General features: G+C 52.8%; 2 protein-coding genes across 2 annotated transcripts in view; one reads left to right on the top strand and one right to left on the bottom strand.

Annotated features, from left to right (window-relative positions):
* DNAJA3 (DnaJ heat shock protein family (Hsp40) member A3) overlaps positions 1-11,115 on the top strand; it is a 14,211-nt gene extending 3,096 nt beyond the window's left edge. The window contains exons 2-10 of the mRNA XM_009278568.2: positions 408-491; positions 1,256-1,462; positions 2,570-2,722; positions 4,137-4,284; positions 5,111-5,175; positions 6,099-6,227; positions 6,682-6,797; positions 7,844-7,941; positions 11,055-11,115. Of these exons, the coding sequence (XP_009276843.1) occupies positions 408-491; positions 1,256-1,462; positions 2,570-2,722; positions 4,137-4,284; positions 5,111-5,175; positions 6,099-6,227; positions 6,682-6,797; positions 7,844-7,941; positions 11,055-11,077 (1,023 nt within the window). The 3' untranslated portion in view covers positions 11,078-11,115. The remainder of the gene's footprint in view (positions 1-407; positions 492-1,255; positions 1,463-2,569; positions 2,723-4,136; positions 4,285-5,110; positions 5,176-6,098; positions 6,228-6,681; positions 6,798-7,843; positions 7,942-11,054) is intronic.
* A 1,894-nt stretch (positions 11,116-13,009) lies between these two features.
* The window catches only part of NMRAL1 (NmrA like redox sensor 1), a 7,962-nt gene continuing 2,038 nt past the window's right edge, over positions 13,010-18,933 (bottom strand). Inside the window, 6 exon segments of the mRNA XM_009278557.2 lie at positions 13,010-13,331; positions 15,357-15,547; positions 17,197-17,247; positions 17,250-17,390; positions 17,393-17,438; positions 18,323-18,605. Coding sequence (XP_009276832.1) covers positions 13,161-13,331; positions 15,357-15,547; positions 17,197-17,247; positions 17,250-17,390; positions 17,393-17,438; positions 18,323-18,605 — 883 coding nt within the window. The 3' untranslated portion in view covers positions 13,010-13,160.

Below are 18,933 nucleotides of genomic sequence, written 5' to 3'. Positions count from 1 at the left end.
CCGAGGGCCCGTAGCCAGATGGAGGAGTCGTAGCTGCCCGCAGCCTCCCTTGTACGGCAAAGAGCAAAAAAGCCTTTGAGATCCCTGCGTTTGGACCCGCTGGGGGCGAGGGGAGGTAGCGGTGGGAAAGCTCGGCAGATGGGTTTGGGGATCTCTCCAGAAGCGTGGTCCTCCCGCGCTGTCATCTCGGGTCTCTTTCCCGAAGGGCCTGGGACTGCTGAAGAGATTCAGGAGCAGCTTCTGTAGTTCCGTATGTTGGGATGATAACGGAAAATGAAGGCTTTTAGTTCCCTAAAATACAGATAGTGAGTGCCAAGCCTTGCCTAATGTGTTTTTCCTGGCATGTGAGATAACGCTGAAGTAAATTACTTCTGTCTGTCTCTAATAGTTCGATTTTTGTTGTTTAGCTGGCAAAGAAATACCACCCTGATACAAACAAGGATGACCCTAAAGCTAAAGAGAAGTTCTCCCAGCTGGCAGAAGCCTACGAGGTAATATGCAGGATTTTATCCTCATGAAAAGGAAGAAAGATTGGAGGGTAGATGAGGCGAAACACCACTTCTTCTTGGGTGTCCTTCCTGTAAAACCATGGCTGTTTTTTCATTTCCCGTACTTTAGGCGCGAGTGCCTCTGTCCCAGTGGTGTCTCCAGGAAATTACTTAGCCCAAGTATCTGATTTAGCTGGATACGTTTTGGGCCGTTTGAATTTGTGCTCTTCCTTAGCAGTGAGCGACTGGCAGGGATGCCGTGGTCGCTGCGGTGGAATTATCGGTCAGCTTAAACAAACCGACCTGTCGGCAGTTACTAGCTGTTTGAGACGGAGGTGCCTTCCACCGTGCTGCACCCCAGCCCCGTTTCTTCCTGCTCTTCGGCTTGTTCAGAAATCTTCCCCTGCTGCTTTTTGCGCTCGTGGGTTTTCAAATTTACCCCGGCGCTCTTACCACTTAATACACGCGATATAGTAATGATCAGCTACGGAATGGAAGTTAGCCTTGCTTATTATAACTTGGTAAGATCTTGTCATTTTCCTGACGACGAGCTGAGAGATACCGGGGAAGAAGGAGCTTTTTGGTAATTCGCATGCTGCCGAGAGCTGGATGCCCTCCTGATGACGGGGAGGTCTGAGAACGTGGCCTTGCGGCGGTAACGCCAGTAGCCTTGAATTCTCCCGGGAGGTGCCGCTCTGCAGGTACAGGCTGTCCAGTCGCTCGGGATCTGGACAGCGTCCTGATGGCCTCGTTCTTTTGCCCCAAAGGTATTAAGTGATGAAGTGAAGCGGAAACAATACGATGCGTACGGCACGGCTAGTTTTGATCCTGGCGCAGCAGGTGCCGGCGCTGGGCGGCAGTACTGGAGCAGCGGTCCGTCGATTGATCCGGAAGAGCTTTTCAGAAAAATCTTCGGAGAGTTTTCGGGATCCCCTTTCGGCGATTTTCAGAACGTCTTTGACCAGCCACAGGAGGTATGAAGCGTGTTTATTTTCTGAGTAATGAAATGAAAACGAGAAATGAAAAAACACAAAAGCTGGAGACGGACGCTGGCCTGTCACAGATTGCTCCGGGAGCGAGCTTAAGCAAAGGATTTCCTTCTGGGAATGTCAGCACACGAGCGTCCCGTTGTATGGGTGGGAGAGTCATGTATTTTTGGTAAGCCGTGTGGGTGCGTTCTCCACATGACCAGATAGGGTATTTTCTTCTTCCTGGGCTTCAGCTACTTCATGTGGTGTTCACTGGCACCAGTTGGTGCTGCCAGACAATTCCATCATTGTAGAGGCATCTTTGCTGCTGTACGTTGATTTACATACGTCTGCTTTGATCTGTAATGCTAAAACCCACAAAATACCTTCAAACTATAAAACAAGCCTTCCAGCGTTAGGTTTGACTGCTTAATTGTCTTAATTTTGCAACTTAATTGGCTTAACTTTGCAGTGGAGCCCATAATAAAGCAAGACCTATTTCTCGTTCTTTGTACCGCAGCGAAATGCTCTTTTAAGTATTGACAGTGTTGGTTCATGTGCTGCCTTCGGAAACGCGTGCTATTTGGTACTTCTGGCTTTACTAAAAACGGCCTTTCTGCTATAAACAGAATTTCCTGTTTTGTGCGGTCATCCTTGCTGACGTAAAGAGTTTATTGAGGAAGAACAGATACTTTCATTGGGATCGAAAGCCTTCTCCCTCACCTGTTGCTGCATTCCCATGAAAGAAAGCCTTTAGAAGTACTGAGAGTTTTCCTGAGGGCAGAAAAACGCTTGACTTCTATTTTTACTTCCTTCTTTTCTGTTTTTATACCTCGTTTTTGCTACACAACTGCTCATCAGACTGGTGTAATCGTCATCCCTGTAATGTCTGCTATCCTTTTGTACCCCTTTTTATTTCTGTGAGACAGATTATCGCTTCCTCAGTTCTCTGCCCCCGGGGGGGGGGAGGCCTCCTGAATTTTTTTTCCCCCCCCCCCCCCCTTACCTGGATGTATTTTAAGCATTGTTTGATATTTGGCCTAAAACAATTTCAGTCTGCTCAAGACCCCATCGCGTATCAGTTGTAGATTGATGTCCGTGTTTCCTGTACAGTATATCATGGAACTGACATTCACCCAAGCGGCAAAAGGTGTTAACAAGGAGATTGTGGTGAACATCAACGACTCCTGTGAGCGATGCAATGGTAAAGGACACGAACCTGGTACCAAAGCCCAGCGCTGTCACTACTGCAGTGGCACGGGCATGGTAAGTGCTTTTTAAGACACAGGTTCTGCTGCGCTTTTCCTTGTTGGGGCAAGTCAGCGAAAAATTCTCACTACAATCATCAGCTTATCTTGGGTGAAGCCGAGTTAATGCGGACTTGATGTTAACAGGCACTAGGAAGATTTTCTTTGTATTAAAGCAGTGCTCTGCCCAGCTGAAAGCACGAGCCTTCAGGGCTAGATCATCTGGTATCGTACACCCAGCAAACCGTATTTATATAACGTAACCGTTCTGAAATTACTTGGGCATTAAGTGGGATACTTTGAATTGAGGGGTGGAGGGAGGAGGAAGGTGATGATAGCCTAAGGGTAATCATGAAGTAAGAAGATGCATGCTACTTACAGTAAGTAAAGAAATGAACACCTCTGCTATGAGGACAGGCTGAGAGAGTTGGGGTTGTTCAGCCTGGAGAGGAGAAGGCTCCGGGGAGACCTTATTGCAGCCTGTCAGTACTTAAAGGGGGCTTATAAGAAAGATGGGGACGGACTTTTTAGTAGGGCCTGTAGCAATAGGACAAGGGGGAATGATTTTAAACTGAAAGAGGGGAGATTCAGACTAGATACAAGGAAGAAATGTTTTACGCTGAGGGTGGTGAAGCACTGGCACAGGTTGCCCAGAGAGGTGGTGGATGCCCCATCCCTGGAAACATTCCAGGTCAGGTTGGACGGGGCTCTGAACAACCTGATCTAGTTGAAGATGTCCCTGCCCATGGCAGGGGGGTTGGACTAGATGACCTTGAAAGGTCCCTTCCAACCCAAACCATTCTATGATTCTATGATGGAGCTTCAGGCTTTCAATTTCCACACATCAAAATGGGTACCGGCAATCAGTCTGTGACCAGAGGACCTTTCTGCGCAGAACAGGTGTAGCTGGTCAGAGGAGACTGCAAGCTCTTCCCACCATTTCTTCATGTGCTTCAATCTGATGGGTGGCTTTCACAGTTCAGGCTATAGCTTGGTCTCCATAATGTTTTCCTGGACGCTGGCAATAATTCATGCAAGTGGATTGTCCTTGGATTCCTCAAAATACAGATGTTTGTAGTTCCTTGTGAATAGCACTGTAAGGAGCTTTGTTCCTGCTTGCGCATTAAAGCCTAGAGATGGAAAGCGTCGTGCTTCCCTTCCCCTCGCCGTGAGACACCTGCTCATAGTGATGGTTGTCAGTGGAAATCGGAATGTGATGGCAATTGAATCTGATCCAGCTTCTCACAAGCAGCATCCTCTTTGGATTTCTGGGCCAGCTCCACCCCTTGCTAAAGGGTATCGCTCTCCTGTCAGGTTGCATGTGCAATTAGAGGGACTCAGATGTGCTGGGCCAGTCACTGGCAGTGTTTTGTGGAAGCGAAAAGTACCGTCTCAGTACCAAATATTTGTACCATCTGTGTTTTCTTCACTAGGAGACAATAAATACCGGCCCTTTTGTAATGCGATCTACGTGCCGACGATGTGGCGGTCGTGGTTCCATCATAACAACACCGTGCGTAGTATGTCGAGGAACGGGGCAAACCAAACAAAAGAAGAGAGTGATGGTTCCTGTGCCAGCTGGTTAGTGGGGTACTTGTGTGCTGCTCTCTGTTAAATGACTATAGTTCTTTGCTTCCACTCGGCCAACAGCAAGGCACTTGCCTCCAAAGCGTGGCTGGTCCCTGCCAGGTACGAATGTGAGAGCAACGTAAGTTGTTTTGCTGCAGAGAAGTTATCTTAAGAGCAAAGCAGGTTGATAGCTTGGCAATTGAAAGGCTTAGTAATGAGATGAACTTTCTGGCCACGGCTATAAATGTTTGCTTTGCCCTTCCTGAGCTGTTTTGGTTCTTGCGTGGATCCTTCTAGGCAGCTTTTGAAGAGTGAAACTCAAAAGATTTTGTTGCCTTGGGTCTTTTGTTTGTCTTTGATGAAGCTTGGGGGGAGGTGGGAATCTTGAAAGCTCGGCTCAGAAAGGAGTGCTGGTGGCCGTCCTCACCAAAGAGGGTAAAATGGGTGGTGGGGCTGAAGGCTTGCTTCTTTGAGACCGCCCTGGGTGAGCACCCTGTAATTTTCCTGCAGCTTGTGGAGGCTGCCCCGCGTTCCTTAGTCGGATGCGTTTCCCTAAAGAATTCTGTAAGGGATTGAAGTAACGAGCCTGCTTGGCGTGTAGCGATCACCTCAGAGGTATAAACGTGTGCTGACACCTCCCTCCTTTGGCCACGGCTCCTGTGGAGAGTGTTAACTGTGCTGCCCGCTGGTAGGTCTTGTGCCTCGTGCTCCTGGATGTGGAGGTGCTGCTGTGGTGGCAGGCTTTTGGGGACGGCAAGAGGTCTGAAGAGAAAAGCTGTAGGTATCCAAGTAACACGTGGATTATAAGGTGACATTCCCTCTTTTTTTCTGATTGCAGGCGTTGAGGATGGGCAGACAGTTCGGATGCCTGTGGGGAAGAAAGAAATTTTCATTACGTTCAGGGTACGTATCGTTATATTGTAGGCTGTTTCCATCACTTAAGTTGGTTGCTTGTTCCCTTCGCAACTGCCTGGGAAGTCTGACTGAATGGGGGACGGAGGAGGAAGAGCGAGTGATCCTTTGAAACAGCTGAGGTAACACGATCCACGTGAACTTTGAGATAGCAGAAGATCTGCATTGTAACAAGTGGTGTAACGTTAAGTCTGCTCATGAAGAATCGCGCTGCTTGTTCCAGGACGAGGCCCTTACGGTAGCGTGCATCAAAATTCAGAGTAGGTCCTTGATGCCTTGAGTCTTTGAGTTGGAAATGTGAAGGAGCTGTCTGCTTGCAGGGGTGGGAGCGCCGAGGAGGGCTGCGGGAATGCCCGTGAGAGGCTGGCTGGTTGTCTCCTTTTGCAGATATATGTTAAGTGCTGCTTTGCACATGTTTTGTAGCTGGGGCCCTCTTCTCCTGTAGGTATCCTGTCATACGCATTCCTGTCAAGGAGGAAACTTTTTTCAGCACCTTTTTTGTGGTGCGGGAGGATTTAATTCTCTTCCAGCCTGTGAGGCCACTGCTAAGGTGCTTGCCTCCCTCTTCTCTTCTGGCTTTCCCCGGTTCAGGGTGCTGGACAAGGCAGTGCCTTCTCTGTCTCTGCAGAATCACCCTGACACTGATAAATTAACAACAGGATTAGGGGAGGGAGTTGCTGAGATAGGAAGCAGGCATCCTCCTAAGCCTCTGGCTAATTACAGATATGTCAAGATCTGTGTTTTTCTAAAGGGCTGAACGTTAACTTGGACTTCTTAGCCGTGCAGTTTTGTGGATGATAAAGGGTCTGACTGCAGCATTCTGGCAGGTTTTATTATGAGAACTTTCAAAGCCATTTACCGTGAGAACTTCATGGCGTTGTGCTCACTTCTGTTTGGAACTGCCTGCCTTTCAGGTTCAAAAAAGTTCTGTGTTCAGAAGAAATGGAGCAGATATCCATTCGGACCTCCTTATTTCAATAGCACAGGCTGTTCTGGGAGGCACAGCCAGATGTCAAGGCTTGTACGAGACAATCAATATCACGGTAAGTACCATTACGTGGAAGAGCTTGGGCATAAATCGAAGTGGGACAGCAGAGACTTCTCCTTTGCTGCAAAGATGGTGCAAATCTCCTAAGTCTGCCAGTATCGAGTTTCAGACTTCTTTAGGGTTGAGCGTCAGGTAGTTTGTGACCTGCTTGATCACACCTCCTTTCCTATCGCTGTGTAGGGACAGGGAAAGGGCGGGCCGGGCGGATCGCTGGACAAATCCCATCCCAGGTCTACAGACTGCGCGAGGTTCTTTACTCGTTCCTTCAGAAGCCTTCCCGTCATTACTGACTTGGCTTCTGAATGTGTCCAGATGCATGAACGTACCAGATCTCTCCCATCCTACTTTGAAGCTTGCTGGAGCAGTAGTTAATTACTGTAGACAAGTAATGTAATTACTATATAAATGGTTAAACTAGAGTAATAAACGTGACCCTTCTGTGTCCACAGATACCCCCTGGTATTCAGCCAGACCAGAGAATTCAAATGAGCGGGAAAGGCATTCCCAAGGTTAACAGCTACGGCTACGGAGACCACTACATTCACATAAAGATAAAAGTTCCTCAGTAAGTAGAGCTAATGCAGCTTTTTGTGAAATCTTGAACTTTTCGCAAAAAACGTTGTTCAGAAAGATTTTGTGAAAATTCCTTACTGCTTTATCAAGGTCATTAATTTCTTACTCTGCTTTTAATTCTGATGTGAGGTAGACTTTTTTTTTTTTTTTTAATGATACCATTTGGCAACCCACCCCAAAAAATCAACCCCTGGAGAAATGCATAAGTAGTTCTTCACCTGCGTGTTTGCCTGGCTGACTGCGATTTTGTCTGGAGCCCGGTTACATAAATTCAGTGTTCTGGCTTATAACGCGTCTGTGCTCTCACACCTACAGCTTCAAGGAACTGAAGTCCTTGGCAGTTGCTTTTCAGGCTGCTTGGCCGCCCTCTGCTCCGGTGGTGAAGGAAACTTTTTAGCTCGTATTGCTGCACTTGGCAAGGGAGGTAATTTCCTGAGGTCTCCCCACCTTTTTTTTTTTTAATGATACCATTTGGCAACCCAGCTCTAAAAATCCTAAGCCCTGGAAATGCATAAGTAGTTCTTCACCTGCGTGTTTGCCTGGCTGACTGCGATTTTGTCTGGAGCCCGGTTACATAAATTCAGTGTTCTGGCTTATAACGCGTCTGTGCTCTCACACCTACAGCTTCAAGGAACTGAAGTCCTTGGCAGTTGCTTTTCAGGCTGCTTGGCCGCCCTCTGCTCCGGTGGTGAAGGAAACTTTTTAGCTCGTATTGCTGCACTTGGCAAGGGAGGTAATTTCCTGAGGTCTCCCCACCAGATGTGTGTTCTGTTGCAGCTCCACACGGTTCTTAGCACTTACTTTGGGTTTTTTCACTGCAGTTTGGTGAAATGCAGTGGGTCATATCTCTTCTCTTCCACTGAGACTTATTCTTTATAGATTGCTCATTTTAAGAGCACCGTTAGGGATTCGCAGTGTCTGCCAGGTGTATTTCCAGTAGCTGCCTCTCGTGCGTGCTGCTGGAGAAGGTTAAAGAGGTCTGTTGATACATCTGTCCCTAAAGGCGGCTGTAACTAAACCTCTGTCTTCAACCTGCAGGAGGCTGACGGATCGCCAGAGAGCCTTAATGATGAGCTACGCCGAGGACGAGGCAGATGTGGACGGCACGGTGAACGGAGTCACAAATACAGCATCAGGTGAGCGGTGGGAAGTAGCGCTTCTTCCTCGTGGAGCTGGTGTGGGAGTGCAGAGCGCTTCCTCAGGGCTCCTGGGGAGGAAGGTGAGCCAAGGTCACCTTGAGACAGCGTGTTGGCACAACCTGCCAGGCATGTTATATTGGAAATAGTTTTAGTATGATGTTAATAGGTTGTAGCACAAAGCAAGGAGGTAGCCTCTTCCCAGAAAGCTTTACTCGAATACTTACTGGGCAAATCTGTGCGTGAATAGAGAGCAGGTATCGAGATACTCCGGGGTCCTGACAAGTTGTGGTGAGTCTCGCTGTGGTGATGAAAGCCTTCTGCTCCCTGCTTCTGCCCCTGTGCCAGAAGTAACTTGTCTTAGTAGCAGAGGTACAAAAAGACAATGTGCTTCAGGCCAATTTTCTGTGTGAGCTAATCTGTTGTGCTTCTGACTGCAGTGGGGACGTTTCTCCTTGAAAGCTGAAGGGAGTACTGCTGTCAGGGCTGCTCTAAGCCATGCTCTCTGCACACGGGGGAATCTTCGATAGAAATGTTCATTGGTGCTGAGTGTTGGCTCCAGCCAGTGGACAGCGTCCGGTGCGATGGAGGGAGTGAAGTCAGCTGGGAGCTTTGTAAAGCTGCTCTTTCAGCTCCAGATCAAAAATTTTGATTGAGCAATTACGTGTTTTAAGTTTCAGGGGTGAGGTACCAGGCATCAACAGCAGCCAAAGGCAAAACATACGGTAGAACAGTAAGGCAAGAGCTTTGTCTTTTGCTACTGGAAAAAAATTTTTTCTTTGCTCGTATTGGAACAATGAACTACTTAAAGCTGGTTGGATTTCTTTTTATGCTTGAAACCAAAAAGAGCATCTGTGACTGCGTACAGCTAGGCAAAGGTGAGAGTCTTTCAAAGCTGCTAAACGATCCCAGGAACTCGGGTCCTCTCTACCACACATGCCAAAGCCTGAGGAATATAGGCTGAAGTTCAGGATATTGGAAGGCAGTATCTGCCAAATACTTCCCAATGTTATGTTTTATAGTGCTTCCATAACACAGAAGTTATGACTTTTCCACTGAGGGTAAGCATTAAAGGTCAGCCTTGGGGGGAAGGGGAGAGATCGCTAAGCACAAAACTTTCATTCCAGCTTTAAAGACGTTTATGTGCCAAAGGAGAAAAATGCTCTCCAAATCTGTTTTTTAAAAAGTAAACCTGCCAGTTTTTACCACGATTAAGGAGCAAGGTGGATTAAAAACAACGCCAGTCGTTTGCAGTGTAGAGACAGGCTGTTGCTGAAAGCGTGTCCTTGCTCTGGGAAGCAGAAATACCCTGAGTGGACGGAGGCGTGTTCTGCCGCAGGCTTCATACCATTGCATCAGTCTGAGCTCGCCAGTCAGCTGTGGGAGGACGGGGAGGACTGGACTTTGTGTTCTCTGTGTGCAAAGAAAGCTCGAGGGGGATTCGGGGGTCTTGTTATTGACAGTTTTACTGTAGAAACAGCAGATTAGCAAAGAGGTCTCCTTTGTTCTTGCTGTAGCCGCTTCTCAGAGGGACAAACAACTTCTCAGGACCTGTTTATATAGGAAAATTATGCTCGTTGCTGACAGAAAGGTTCCTTATCTGGGCACTTGTTCTGCAATACTTGTAGCCTTTTTCATTCTAGCCCGAGTTCGTTTTCTCCTTGATACTGTTTGTCTGAGCATTGCATGAGGATTACTTGAGGCAGGCTCCTGGTATGGTTTCGCACTGCTTTGCTCTAAGGGGTCACGACATGCCCATGAAACAGGAAGACAGATTGTTCCAGGGACCACCAATACAGCTTTTTTTTCTGTAAAGTCATGGCTGGCGGTGGTCAAGTTGACAACTTGGTTTTAGTGGCAGACTCCCAATTCCAAGTGCTTGTTTCCAAAGCCTGTGGGGTCCCTGACTTGATTGTGCAGCGTGAGACTTCCCTCGCCAGTTGGAGGGCTGGGGAGAGGGGAAGGGAACGGTGGTACCTGGGCTCGCAGTCGTCTTTTCCACTTCTGGGGTCCGGGCTCTCCAGTGCTTTCACTGCAAGTGGTCCAGTACTGTGGCTCGCTGCCAGGTGCGGCCCTGTACGCAAGGATGCAGGCAAAACCAGCTGCCTTGACTTGACCATTCCCCGTCTAAAATAACCCTCTCGCTTCGTCAGGGGTGCTGGCTACTGGTGGGAGATGTATCTGACTGCAGCCCTTTGCTGTTTGTGTCCAGGTGGCAGGGCCACGGCTAGCGCTGACGCAGGCGGGGATAGGCCTGAGGCTGAGGAGAACAAGGAGGGATTCCTTTCCAAACTTAAGAAAATGTTTAGCTCCTGACACCCCATCCGAGGTAGGAGGCCTCTTGTGTTTTATTGTCGTCTTTCCCCCACACTAAGCAGAATTTGCACTTCTTGGGAGGTAGAAGCAGCAAAAGCACAGCATTGCTTCTCGCTTAGCCTCAGGCCTTCCAGCCACTGGTGTGAAAAGCCCTAGCTGTCCCCTGTGACCTGCAGCAAAAAGCCAGGGACTAAATTGCATTGTTGCTCCAGCAAAAACGCTGGGTACATCTTCAGGGAGGTTGCTGGCCTCCCCTGCAGCTCTGCTTCCTTGTCCACTCAGTGGCTGTACCCGATTGAAAGCACCGAGGGTGTTCCCGTTAGCTGGTAAAGCTGGGATCGGGCAGTTCTACTGCCACCGCAAAGCCCGGCCTTGCCGGGAGGCGCAGGTAGGCCTGCAGAGCCTCCGGTGCCGGTACGCTCAGGCTGGACTCGCCCCTACCACAGGCTTACAGCACCAGGAGGGAATCGGTCTTTGTCGTAAAGCACAGCAAAGCCCCCGCCAGACAAATGAGTACAGTGTTATAACTCAGGGTGCCATTTAGTTGGTGTTGGCCTGCTGCGAGGGAGCGCTCCGGACTTGAAATCAGCTATGGCAGACTGTGCTGTCTTGGATTCCGGGGGCTCGGCTTCCTGTCACCGCAGGCTTCAAACTTGTCTGTTCTGCGTGGCTGACAAAGCCTGACGGTGGGGAGGTGCTCTGGCGCCTGCGCTCGCAAAGCAGGGTGCAGGGGCTGCTGCGCGCCTTAGGCCGACGCGGTCAGGAAACGCTAAACTTTTCTCTTGCTTCAACCACAGGGAAGCGTTCTACTGGAAACTAAGAGCCAGCCGCAGCAGGTCATCTTTGCAGTCGGGGATGAATCTTTCTGGCAGTGGGCTCTGGAGAGTGAAGGATGTCAGTCAGCAGCACAGCGAGAATCCCAGCTGGAGAGGCTACAAACCACTGAGGCACCAACAAGCATCGTGATACAAAACCCACTCACCGTCCTAGGAAACGGTAATGAAGGAAAATGCCAGCTTTGCAGAAATGCGGTGCTCTCTTGAGGTTGCTCCACAGTCCCTACTGCTGCTGGGAGCTTATTTGGTAAAATTTAAAGTTGAAATATTATTTAGAATCCAAAAAAGTGGAAATGTGAAATAAAAATTGTCCTTCTAGCACAGAGTGGAGCAGTTTGCTGTGTGGAGTCCAAGACGGCTGCTGCTCACTCACGTGCCCTTCTGAATGCTAGATGTGCTTGGTGAACTTGTCACCGCTTATTTTCTCCTAGGAGACTCGGTGGGTCAGTGAGTTTGAACCCTGTCATCGCGACAGCCCCCCTAGCTGTCCTGCACATCTCTCTGAGTGGGAAGGCTCCCTGTGGCTGGGACTCGTCAGAGCCCAGCTGCCCTGGGGTTTCTTAGTCCTGCTGATTTCCTGCACAAAGAGCAGTGATGGGATCTGCCCTTTGCCTGAGGTTTCCCTCCCCCCCAATAACTAAAGTTACAACACAAATGCTGTCGCTTCCGAATGGGTACAAGTTTATCACCGAGCCCTCTGCCAGTTTGGGACAAAGTCTTTTATTACATTAGCGCAACACCCGTAGCATAAATGATTGGTCAAAGAGTCATCGTTCCCACATGTGTGAGAATACAAGTGAAGTGGATCACTCCTTCCGGGTGGAGTTGAGCTCTTGCAGTGAGTATGTCCATGGTTACCGTAGCCCGCTGTTGTTAGTTATACTGTGCAGGTACCATCAGCCCACATACTACTAATCGACCAGTTAAACGAGGACATGTCGTAGTCTTGCCCTTCTTAATTTGCTGAAATAAAGCACGCGTTGCCTCCTGATTAAACTGTCTGTAAAGTGATTCTGTATCCATGTAAATAAGATTGACTTCATAAAGATATTTAACACGTGCTGTGCCTCACTGCCTTGTCTATTCTTCCAACCTTGTCTGTTACCCCCTTTCCCTCCCCCAGTAACAGGAACGAAGGTCTTCTCTCGGACAAGGAGAGGACGGGGCTAGATGGCTTGAGCATCTCTCTGGTGGCTGCAATTGACTTTAAGCACAGGCAGACTTCTAAATCCCAGAGCTCTTATCCGACCAGTACCTGAAGCATATGGTGGTGTGGGGGAAGGAGCTTTTTAAGCGAGTCTTAAACCCTGAGGTTGGACAGTCTTGCAGAATTTTTATTCGACTCACAGGGGCAGCGACTGAAATTAGCTCCAGGAGCCCAAAGGCCAGGCCAGAGCTGAGAGCTGTCCGAGGTGGGGAATTAGGTTCAGCTTTCAGGTTACACAGCACAGGACGTCACAGCACGGTCCCCTGTGCCAGGGTGGTGCTAACGCAGCGCTCGGTCTCGCCAGGCGTGCTGCTCTGCCCGCTGGCTCACCTGCGGTGCCTGAACCTGCTCCATGGAGAAACCCCAGCGTTTTCTGTTTGCTTAGGAGCCTGCGCCGGTGCTGGTTGAGGACCGGCCGTGGGTACCTGCAGCGGCTGCAGAGAAGGCACTGCCCTTCGGGACCCAGAATTCAGCCCACTGAGGTGCTGCGTGCTCAGAGCTGCCTAGGAAAGAGGGTGATCCTGGGAAAACAAGCCGCCGCCGCCACCCTACAGACATGAAAACACCCAGAATCACTAAACAAACACCTCCCTGAAGATAGCGTGCAAAGGTAGCGCTTCTCCCGCCTGTCTGCCTGCAGCTGTACAGCCTTTCCTCTTGCTCTAGTCTAAACAGTCTCAACCAAGTCACAGGAGAGCCCTGTGGCACACGCGTGGACCAAAGCTCTTCCCAGCTCTGGCAGGGTCAGCCTTTCGCCAGGGCGCTAGTGGAAAGGCAGCGCGGCTCAGCGCAGCTCACCTCCTTGGCCAGTTCCCGCTACCTGCTGCAGAAGCTCGGGTAGAAGAGGAGGGAGGGAAGGGTCAGAAGGCGGCCTTACTGTCTGCCACCCGCTGATGGAAGGCGCGGGCCTTGGGGTTGAGGTTCATGTTCAGGTCCACGTCGCGGTCTGGCTTCAGGGCATAGAAACGGAACATAGCGGCCATTCCCTTGGCACCGGGGGAGCCACGTTTCACATACTCCTCTGGTGAGATCTGCGAAAAGAATTGGGGGGAAAAAAGCCAGTCTTGTCACAGGGCAGAGGCTGCTGGGGCACTCCCATTGGACCATGCAGGGAAGCCAAAGAGGGCTGCATTAGAGCAGCCTGCCACGTTATTTCCACTGCTGAGGAGGGCTCTGCTGCTCTGCAAGTCATTTCGGTTGGATTTGCGTAAAGGAAGCAGCAGCCCTGCAGCATGACGGCAAGGCGGCGGAAAGCCTTCGCCAGAGCATGCTGGTGGGAGGTGGGATGAAGCAGACCACTGTCTCTTGGTTGGTGCTGACCCAGGAGGTCCCCCCAGTCCACCCTTCCTCCAGGTACAGCATGAAAAAGGGTGGTGGTGGTGAAATCATGCCGCACAGGCGCTCGGGAGCTTGTTCTGGATCTGTCCCGAGCCAGCTGCCCCCCCCTGGAGCCGCAGCCACTGGCAGGGCAGTGCCGCTGAGCACCCTGCAGCCCTGCCTGGCAGGGAACGGCCCAACCTGCTTGGGGCCAGCACCCGACTCTGGCACACAGCCAGCCTGGGCACGGGCTCAGGCACACAACCCACTCTCCCCAGCAGCCGAAGCCCGGAACAGCTATGAGGGAGCCCTTCCCTGCAACGGGGTACGAGCGTGGCTGGGGGGGGTCTAGAAACACGGGCTTGGGGGATGCAGGAGAGCTCTGGAGAGCCCGAGCAACCCAGGCTGCCCCTTGTACCCCAGCACCCACCCTCCCTGCCTGAATCAAAGGGTGGACCACCGTGCTTCTGCACTGTGCTGGGGCAGTCTTCTTCTGGGAAGAAGAGAGCTGCTTATTTGTCCCTGGCAGAGCAGAACCTGCAGAGAGCATCAGAGGTGCTTCGTTTCTACTGAAACGTGCTTTGTTCTCAAAGCAGAGCGCCACTGCACTCTGGCACACAGCCAGCCTGGGCACGGGCTCAGGCACACAACCCACTCTCCCCAGCAGCCGAAGCCCGGAACAGCTATGAGGGAGCCCTTCCCTGCACCGGGGTACGAGCCGTGGCTGAGGGGGTCTAGAAACACGGGCTTGGGGGATGCAGGAGAGCTCTGGAGAGCCCGAGCAACCCAGGCTGCCCCTTGTACCCCAGCACCCACCCTCCCTGCCTGAATCAAAGGGTGGACCACCGTGCTTCTGCACTGTGCTGGGGCAGTCTTCTTCTGGGAAGAAGAGAGCTGCTTATTTGTCCCTGGCAGAGCAGAACCTGCAGAGAGCATCAGAGGTGCTTCGTTTCTACTGAAACGTGCTTTGTTCTCAAAGCAGAGCGCCACTGCACCCCTCATCCATTGTACCGGCCGCCCGAGGGGAGCAGCACAGCCAAAGCACAAACACAAAATTAAAAAGTCACAGGGCACGGAGAGGCCAGGAGCACTGGGTGACACAGCAAGGCTCTCGGGGAAGACCTGCTGAAGGGAGGGGCACGCGGCAAAGACCTGTTCTGTAGGTACGCAGCCCCACCAGCGACTGCTCGGCCCCTGGCTCTTCTGGAGACCTCCCGCTTCAGTTATCCCTCAGAGCCAGGCACAGACCTGCCCGGGCGCACGCGCGCGCTCCATGAGCATGCATTGTCTCAGTGACAACACCAACAAGGCAGTTTCGGTGCCAACGTGTGCTCCAGCCGCACGCAGCGGCAGCCGGACTAATCCTGGACACCAGCGCTAGGTTGTACCAAACCCGTACACCGAGCTACAGGGGCCCTCCACCCCGGCAGCTCCTGGCCTTGCTGCCGGGGCAGGACAGCACTTGTTTTGCCAGTGCTGTCCATGCTCAGCCCCCATACAGAGCCCCCTACTATTCCAGACCAAGGGGAGAGGCCAGGCGTGCTGCCCCTCTGCTGCTGCCAAGCAGGGGTGCGCACCCGCAGCCAACAGCAGCCCGGCCTGGGCAGGGACCTGCAGAGCGCCTAGCTGTTGGGAAGGCACCGGGATCGTCCCCCCGCCACCTGAAGGCGGGCTGCAGGGCCCTGAGCCAGCTTCCCCCCACCTCAAGAACATCACGTACACCAAGGGATGCTTCCTACCTTGCTGGCTTCCACCGTCTTGCCCGTCTGCTGGGAGAGGACAGCGGCGTACTCTGCCTCGGTGAGCTTGCCAGTGCTGAGCCCGATCACTCGGCCTATGTACTCCTCTGGGGACTTCAGCAGGCAAAGCACAACAGGCCCAGTGTCCTCCACTGCCATCCCACCCATGAGGGTGTTCCCCATGGGCAGCACTGTATGGGAGAGATTGATCCTGGTCAGAGTGCAGCCCAGCTCTGAGGAGGTACAGCTGGAGTTTTCGGCACCCAGCCTCTGAACACGAGGTGAGGAAGAGCCGTGAGCAGTGCATCAGTGTGGCAAGCCACGAGAGCACCTGCAGGCCTGAGCTAAGAGACCGTGAGTGGCCAGAGCAGCACCGCGACTCACCCAGACCTGCAGCCCCACCTCTGACCTCCGACATCCCAACTGCAGGGAGCTGGGGTGTCCAGAGACACTCTGGGATCTGCAGAGCAGCCCTCAGCACCAGAAACAGGACTGGCATCTCACTTACTTATTTCTTGCAGGCCACCAAACAGGTCTGAAGGACCATAATGCAGCTGCAACTTGCTGTGGTCAAGCTGGCACAGGCCCCTTTTCCCCATCAGTCTGCAGTCCTGGTGGTTTCACCGCCCCTCAGTGAGACACTGCACAGCGGGAGCAGAAGAGAACTACAGGGCAGCGACCTGGAAAGCGAGAGGTCCTGTCTTACCCAGGACAAAGGTATCTCCCTGCGGGACCTTCTGCGGGTTGAAGACGGAGAGAAGTTCTCGAAGTAGAACGGCAGTCAGATGGTCGTGGTGGGAACACCAACTTTCTGGAAGTACTCCTCCACCACACCTTTGCCGTCAAAGTGGAGCACCTCCAGCCAGCCCCCCATCAGCTGCCTCACATTTTCCAGGCCTCGACGTGGCGCAGACCGAGGTGCTTCGACAGGTCAGCAAGCCGCTTTCCCTGGGCGAAGGGTGAAGCCGGCCATGAAGAGGGGAATGGCTCCCTTGGGACACGCGGGGACTTTCATCGTCCCCACACATCCCCCCTTCCCCTTCATTGCACTGGGCAGGAAGGCAGGATCCAACACATGCCAGCTGAGCAAGCTCCTCAGCATCTGGCACCCCAAGCCCTCAGCTGGAACCAGGGCTGAGCAGACCCAGCGAGCCCTGTGAGTTGCCCAGGTGGAGCCGAGTCCACTGCTTACACCATCCTACATTAGAAAGACCGCACACCCTCCAGCTTTGGTGCTAGCTCCTCCACCAAGCACACAAACACCAGCCCTAAAGATCTGCCGGGGCCAACATACCTGCCCTAAGATATCTTTTGTTTGCTGCCATCCAGGCATGGCAATGGTGCCACCTTGCAAAATCTGTCCTGGGGTGAACACCGTCCTTGGGGAAGGCCCTGGGATTTCTGATACCGCAGCACATTTTGGCCCCAAAGCTGCAAGTGCAGAGAACTACAGGACTGCAGGCAGCGACAGTCCTGGCTCAGATCCCAGTGAGTGGCCAGAGCAGCACCGCGACTCACCCAGACCTGCAGCCCCACCTCTGACCTCCGACATCCCAACTGCAGGGAGCTGGGGTGTCCAGAGACACTCTGGGATCTGCAGAGCAGCCCTCAGCACCAGAAACAGGACTGGCATCTCACTTACTTATTTCTTGCAGGCCACCAAACAGGTCTGAAGGACCATAATGCAGCTGCAACTTGCTGTGGTCAAGCTGGCACAGGCCCCTTTTCCCCATCAGTCTGCAGTCCTGGTGGTTTCACCGCCCCTCAGTGAGACACTGCACAGCGGGAGCAGAAGAGAACTACAGGGCAGCGACCTGGAAAGCGAGAGGTCCTGTCTTACCCAGGACAAAGGTATCTCCCTGCGGGACCTTCTGCGGGTTGAAGATGGAGAGAAGTTCTCGAAGTAGAACGGCAGTCAGATGGTCGTGGTGGGAACACCAACTTTCTGGAAGTACTCCTCCACCACACCTTTGCCGTCAAAGTGGAGCACCTCCAGCCAGCCCCCCATCAGCTGCCTCACATTTTCCAGGCCTCGACGTGGCGCAGACCGAGGTGCTTCGACAGGTCAGCAAGCCGCTTTCCCTGGGCGAAGGGTGAAGCCGGCCATGAAGAGGGGAATGGCTCCCTTGGGACACGCGGGGACTTTCATCGTCCCCACACATCCCCCCTTCCCCTTCATTGCACTGGGCAGGAAGGCAGGATCCAACACATGCCAGCTGAGCAAGCTCCTCAGCATCTGGCACCCCAAGCCCTCAGCTGGAACCAGGGCTGAGCAGACCCAGCGAGCCCTGTGAGTTGCCCAGGTGGAGCCGAGTCCACTGCTTACACCATCCTACATTAGAAAGACCGCACACCCTCCAGCTTTGGTGCTAGCTCCTCCACCAAGCACACAAACACCAGCCCTAAAGATCTGCCGGGGCCAACATACCTGCCCTAAGATATCTTTTGTTTGCTGCCATCCAGGCATGGCAATGGTGCCACCTTGCAAAATCTGTCCTGGGGTGAACACCGTCCTTGGGGAAGGCCCTGGGATTTCTGATACCGCAGCACATTTTGGCCCCAAAGCTGCAAGTGCAGAGAACTACAGGACTGCAGGCAGCGACAGTCCTGGCTCAGATCCCAGAAGGCTCTGCGGAGCCGAGTCTTCCCAGCCCTGCTACTCTGACTCCCAGGCAGTGCCACCACGCCAGGTCTCGAGGCATTTAACCACTTCCTGAAGGCACCACATCCTGGAGCCACCTGACTGCGAGGGAACAGGCGACAAGTTCTGGCTTTGCAAGAACTGGGACCTGGTTTGTTTGCGAGGCCTTGGGACTTTTCTGGACTGGCCACTTGAACCATCAGGGCTGGCAAGGCTGCACTAAAAGCTGTCCCATGACCCCCACCCCGATGCCACACGGCTGTCCCTTGATCACCCCCTCCCAGGCCATTCTGCACATGGTCCCAGTTAAAGCAAGCACCGGTACCTGCACGGTTTCTTTCTCTTTGCTGCAGTGCTTCCAGAAGTTGGTTACAACAAAGGCTCCATAAGCACCCGCCAAGGCCAGTTCCAGTGATGGCTCATCGTCCTGATCCGCCTTCACGACCTCAGCTCCCCTCTGCTTCAGCTCCTCGGCCTCCTTCTTCACGGGGCTCCGCATTACCGCACGGACGTTGAAGGTCCCCTCTTCTAGCAGAGCCCGGGCCACGTAGCCCCCCTGAGCCCCTGTAGGTGCAGACCTGTTCAGAGCCCCGGCTTCCCGCAGGGCTCTGCTCGTAAAGGGAGCTGGGATGAGCTGGAACTGTGAGATGGAGCTGCTCGACCCCACGCTCTCTCTGCGACACAAGGACCAAGTCCCTCCAGCCCGTCCTCCTACCAGCCCCACCGCCCGTTCCCTGCGCTGCTGCTCCAGCCAGGCAGGCGCTTTCCAGACCCCCTGAACCTCCACGGGGCCCCAGAGGCCGGGTGTTCTGGAAGCTGTCGGTGCCCCCGCCTTCTGCCCGCCGGGACCCGAAGCACCTCTCCTCGCCGCGGCAGCAGGAGGAGGGCGGGTCACTGTGGCACGGCCCAACCCTCGCCCTTTCCACCGGCTTGGCC

This window comes from Aptenodytes forsteri, unplaced genomic scaffold (genome assembly GCF_000699145.1).
Source record: "Aptenodytes forsteri isolate BGI_AS27 unplaced genomic scaffold, ASM69914v1 Scaffold26, whole genome shotgun sequence".
NCBI lineage: Eukaryota > Metazoa > Chordata > Aves > Sphenisciformes > Spheniscidae > Aptenodytes > Aptenodytes forsteri.
Note: the sequence above shows the minus strand (reverse complement) of the source record. Positions and strands in the feature narration are given on the sequence as shown.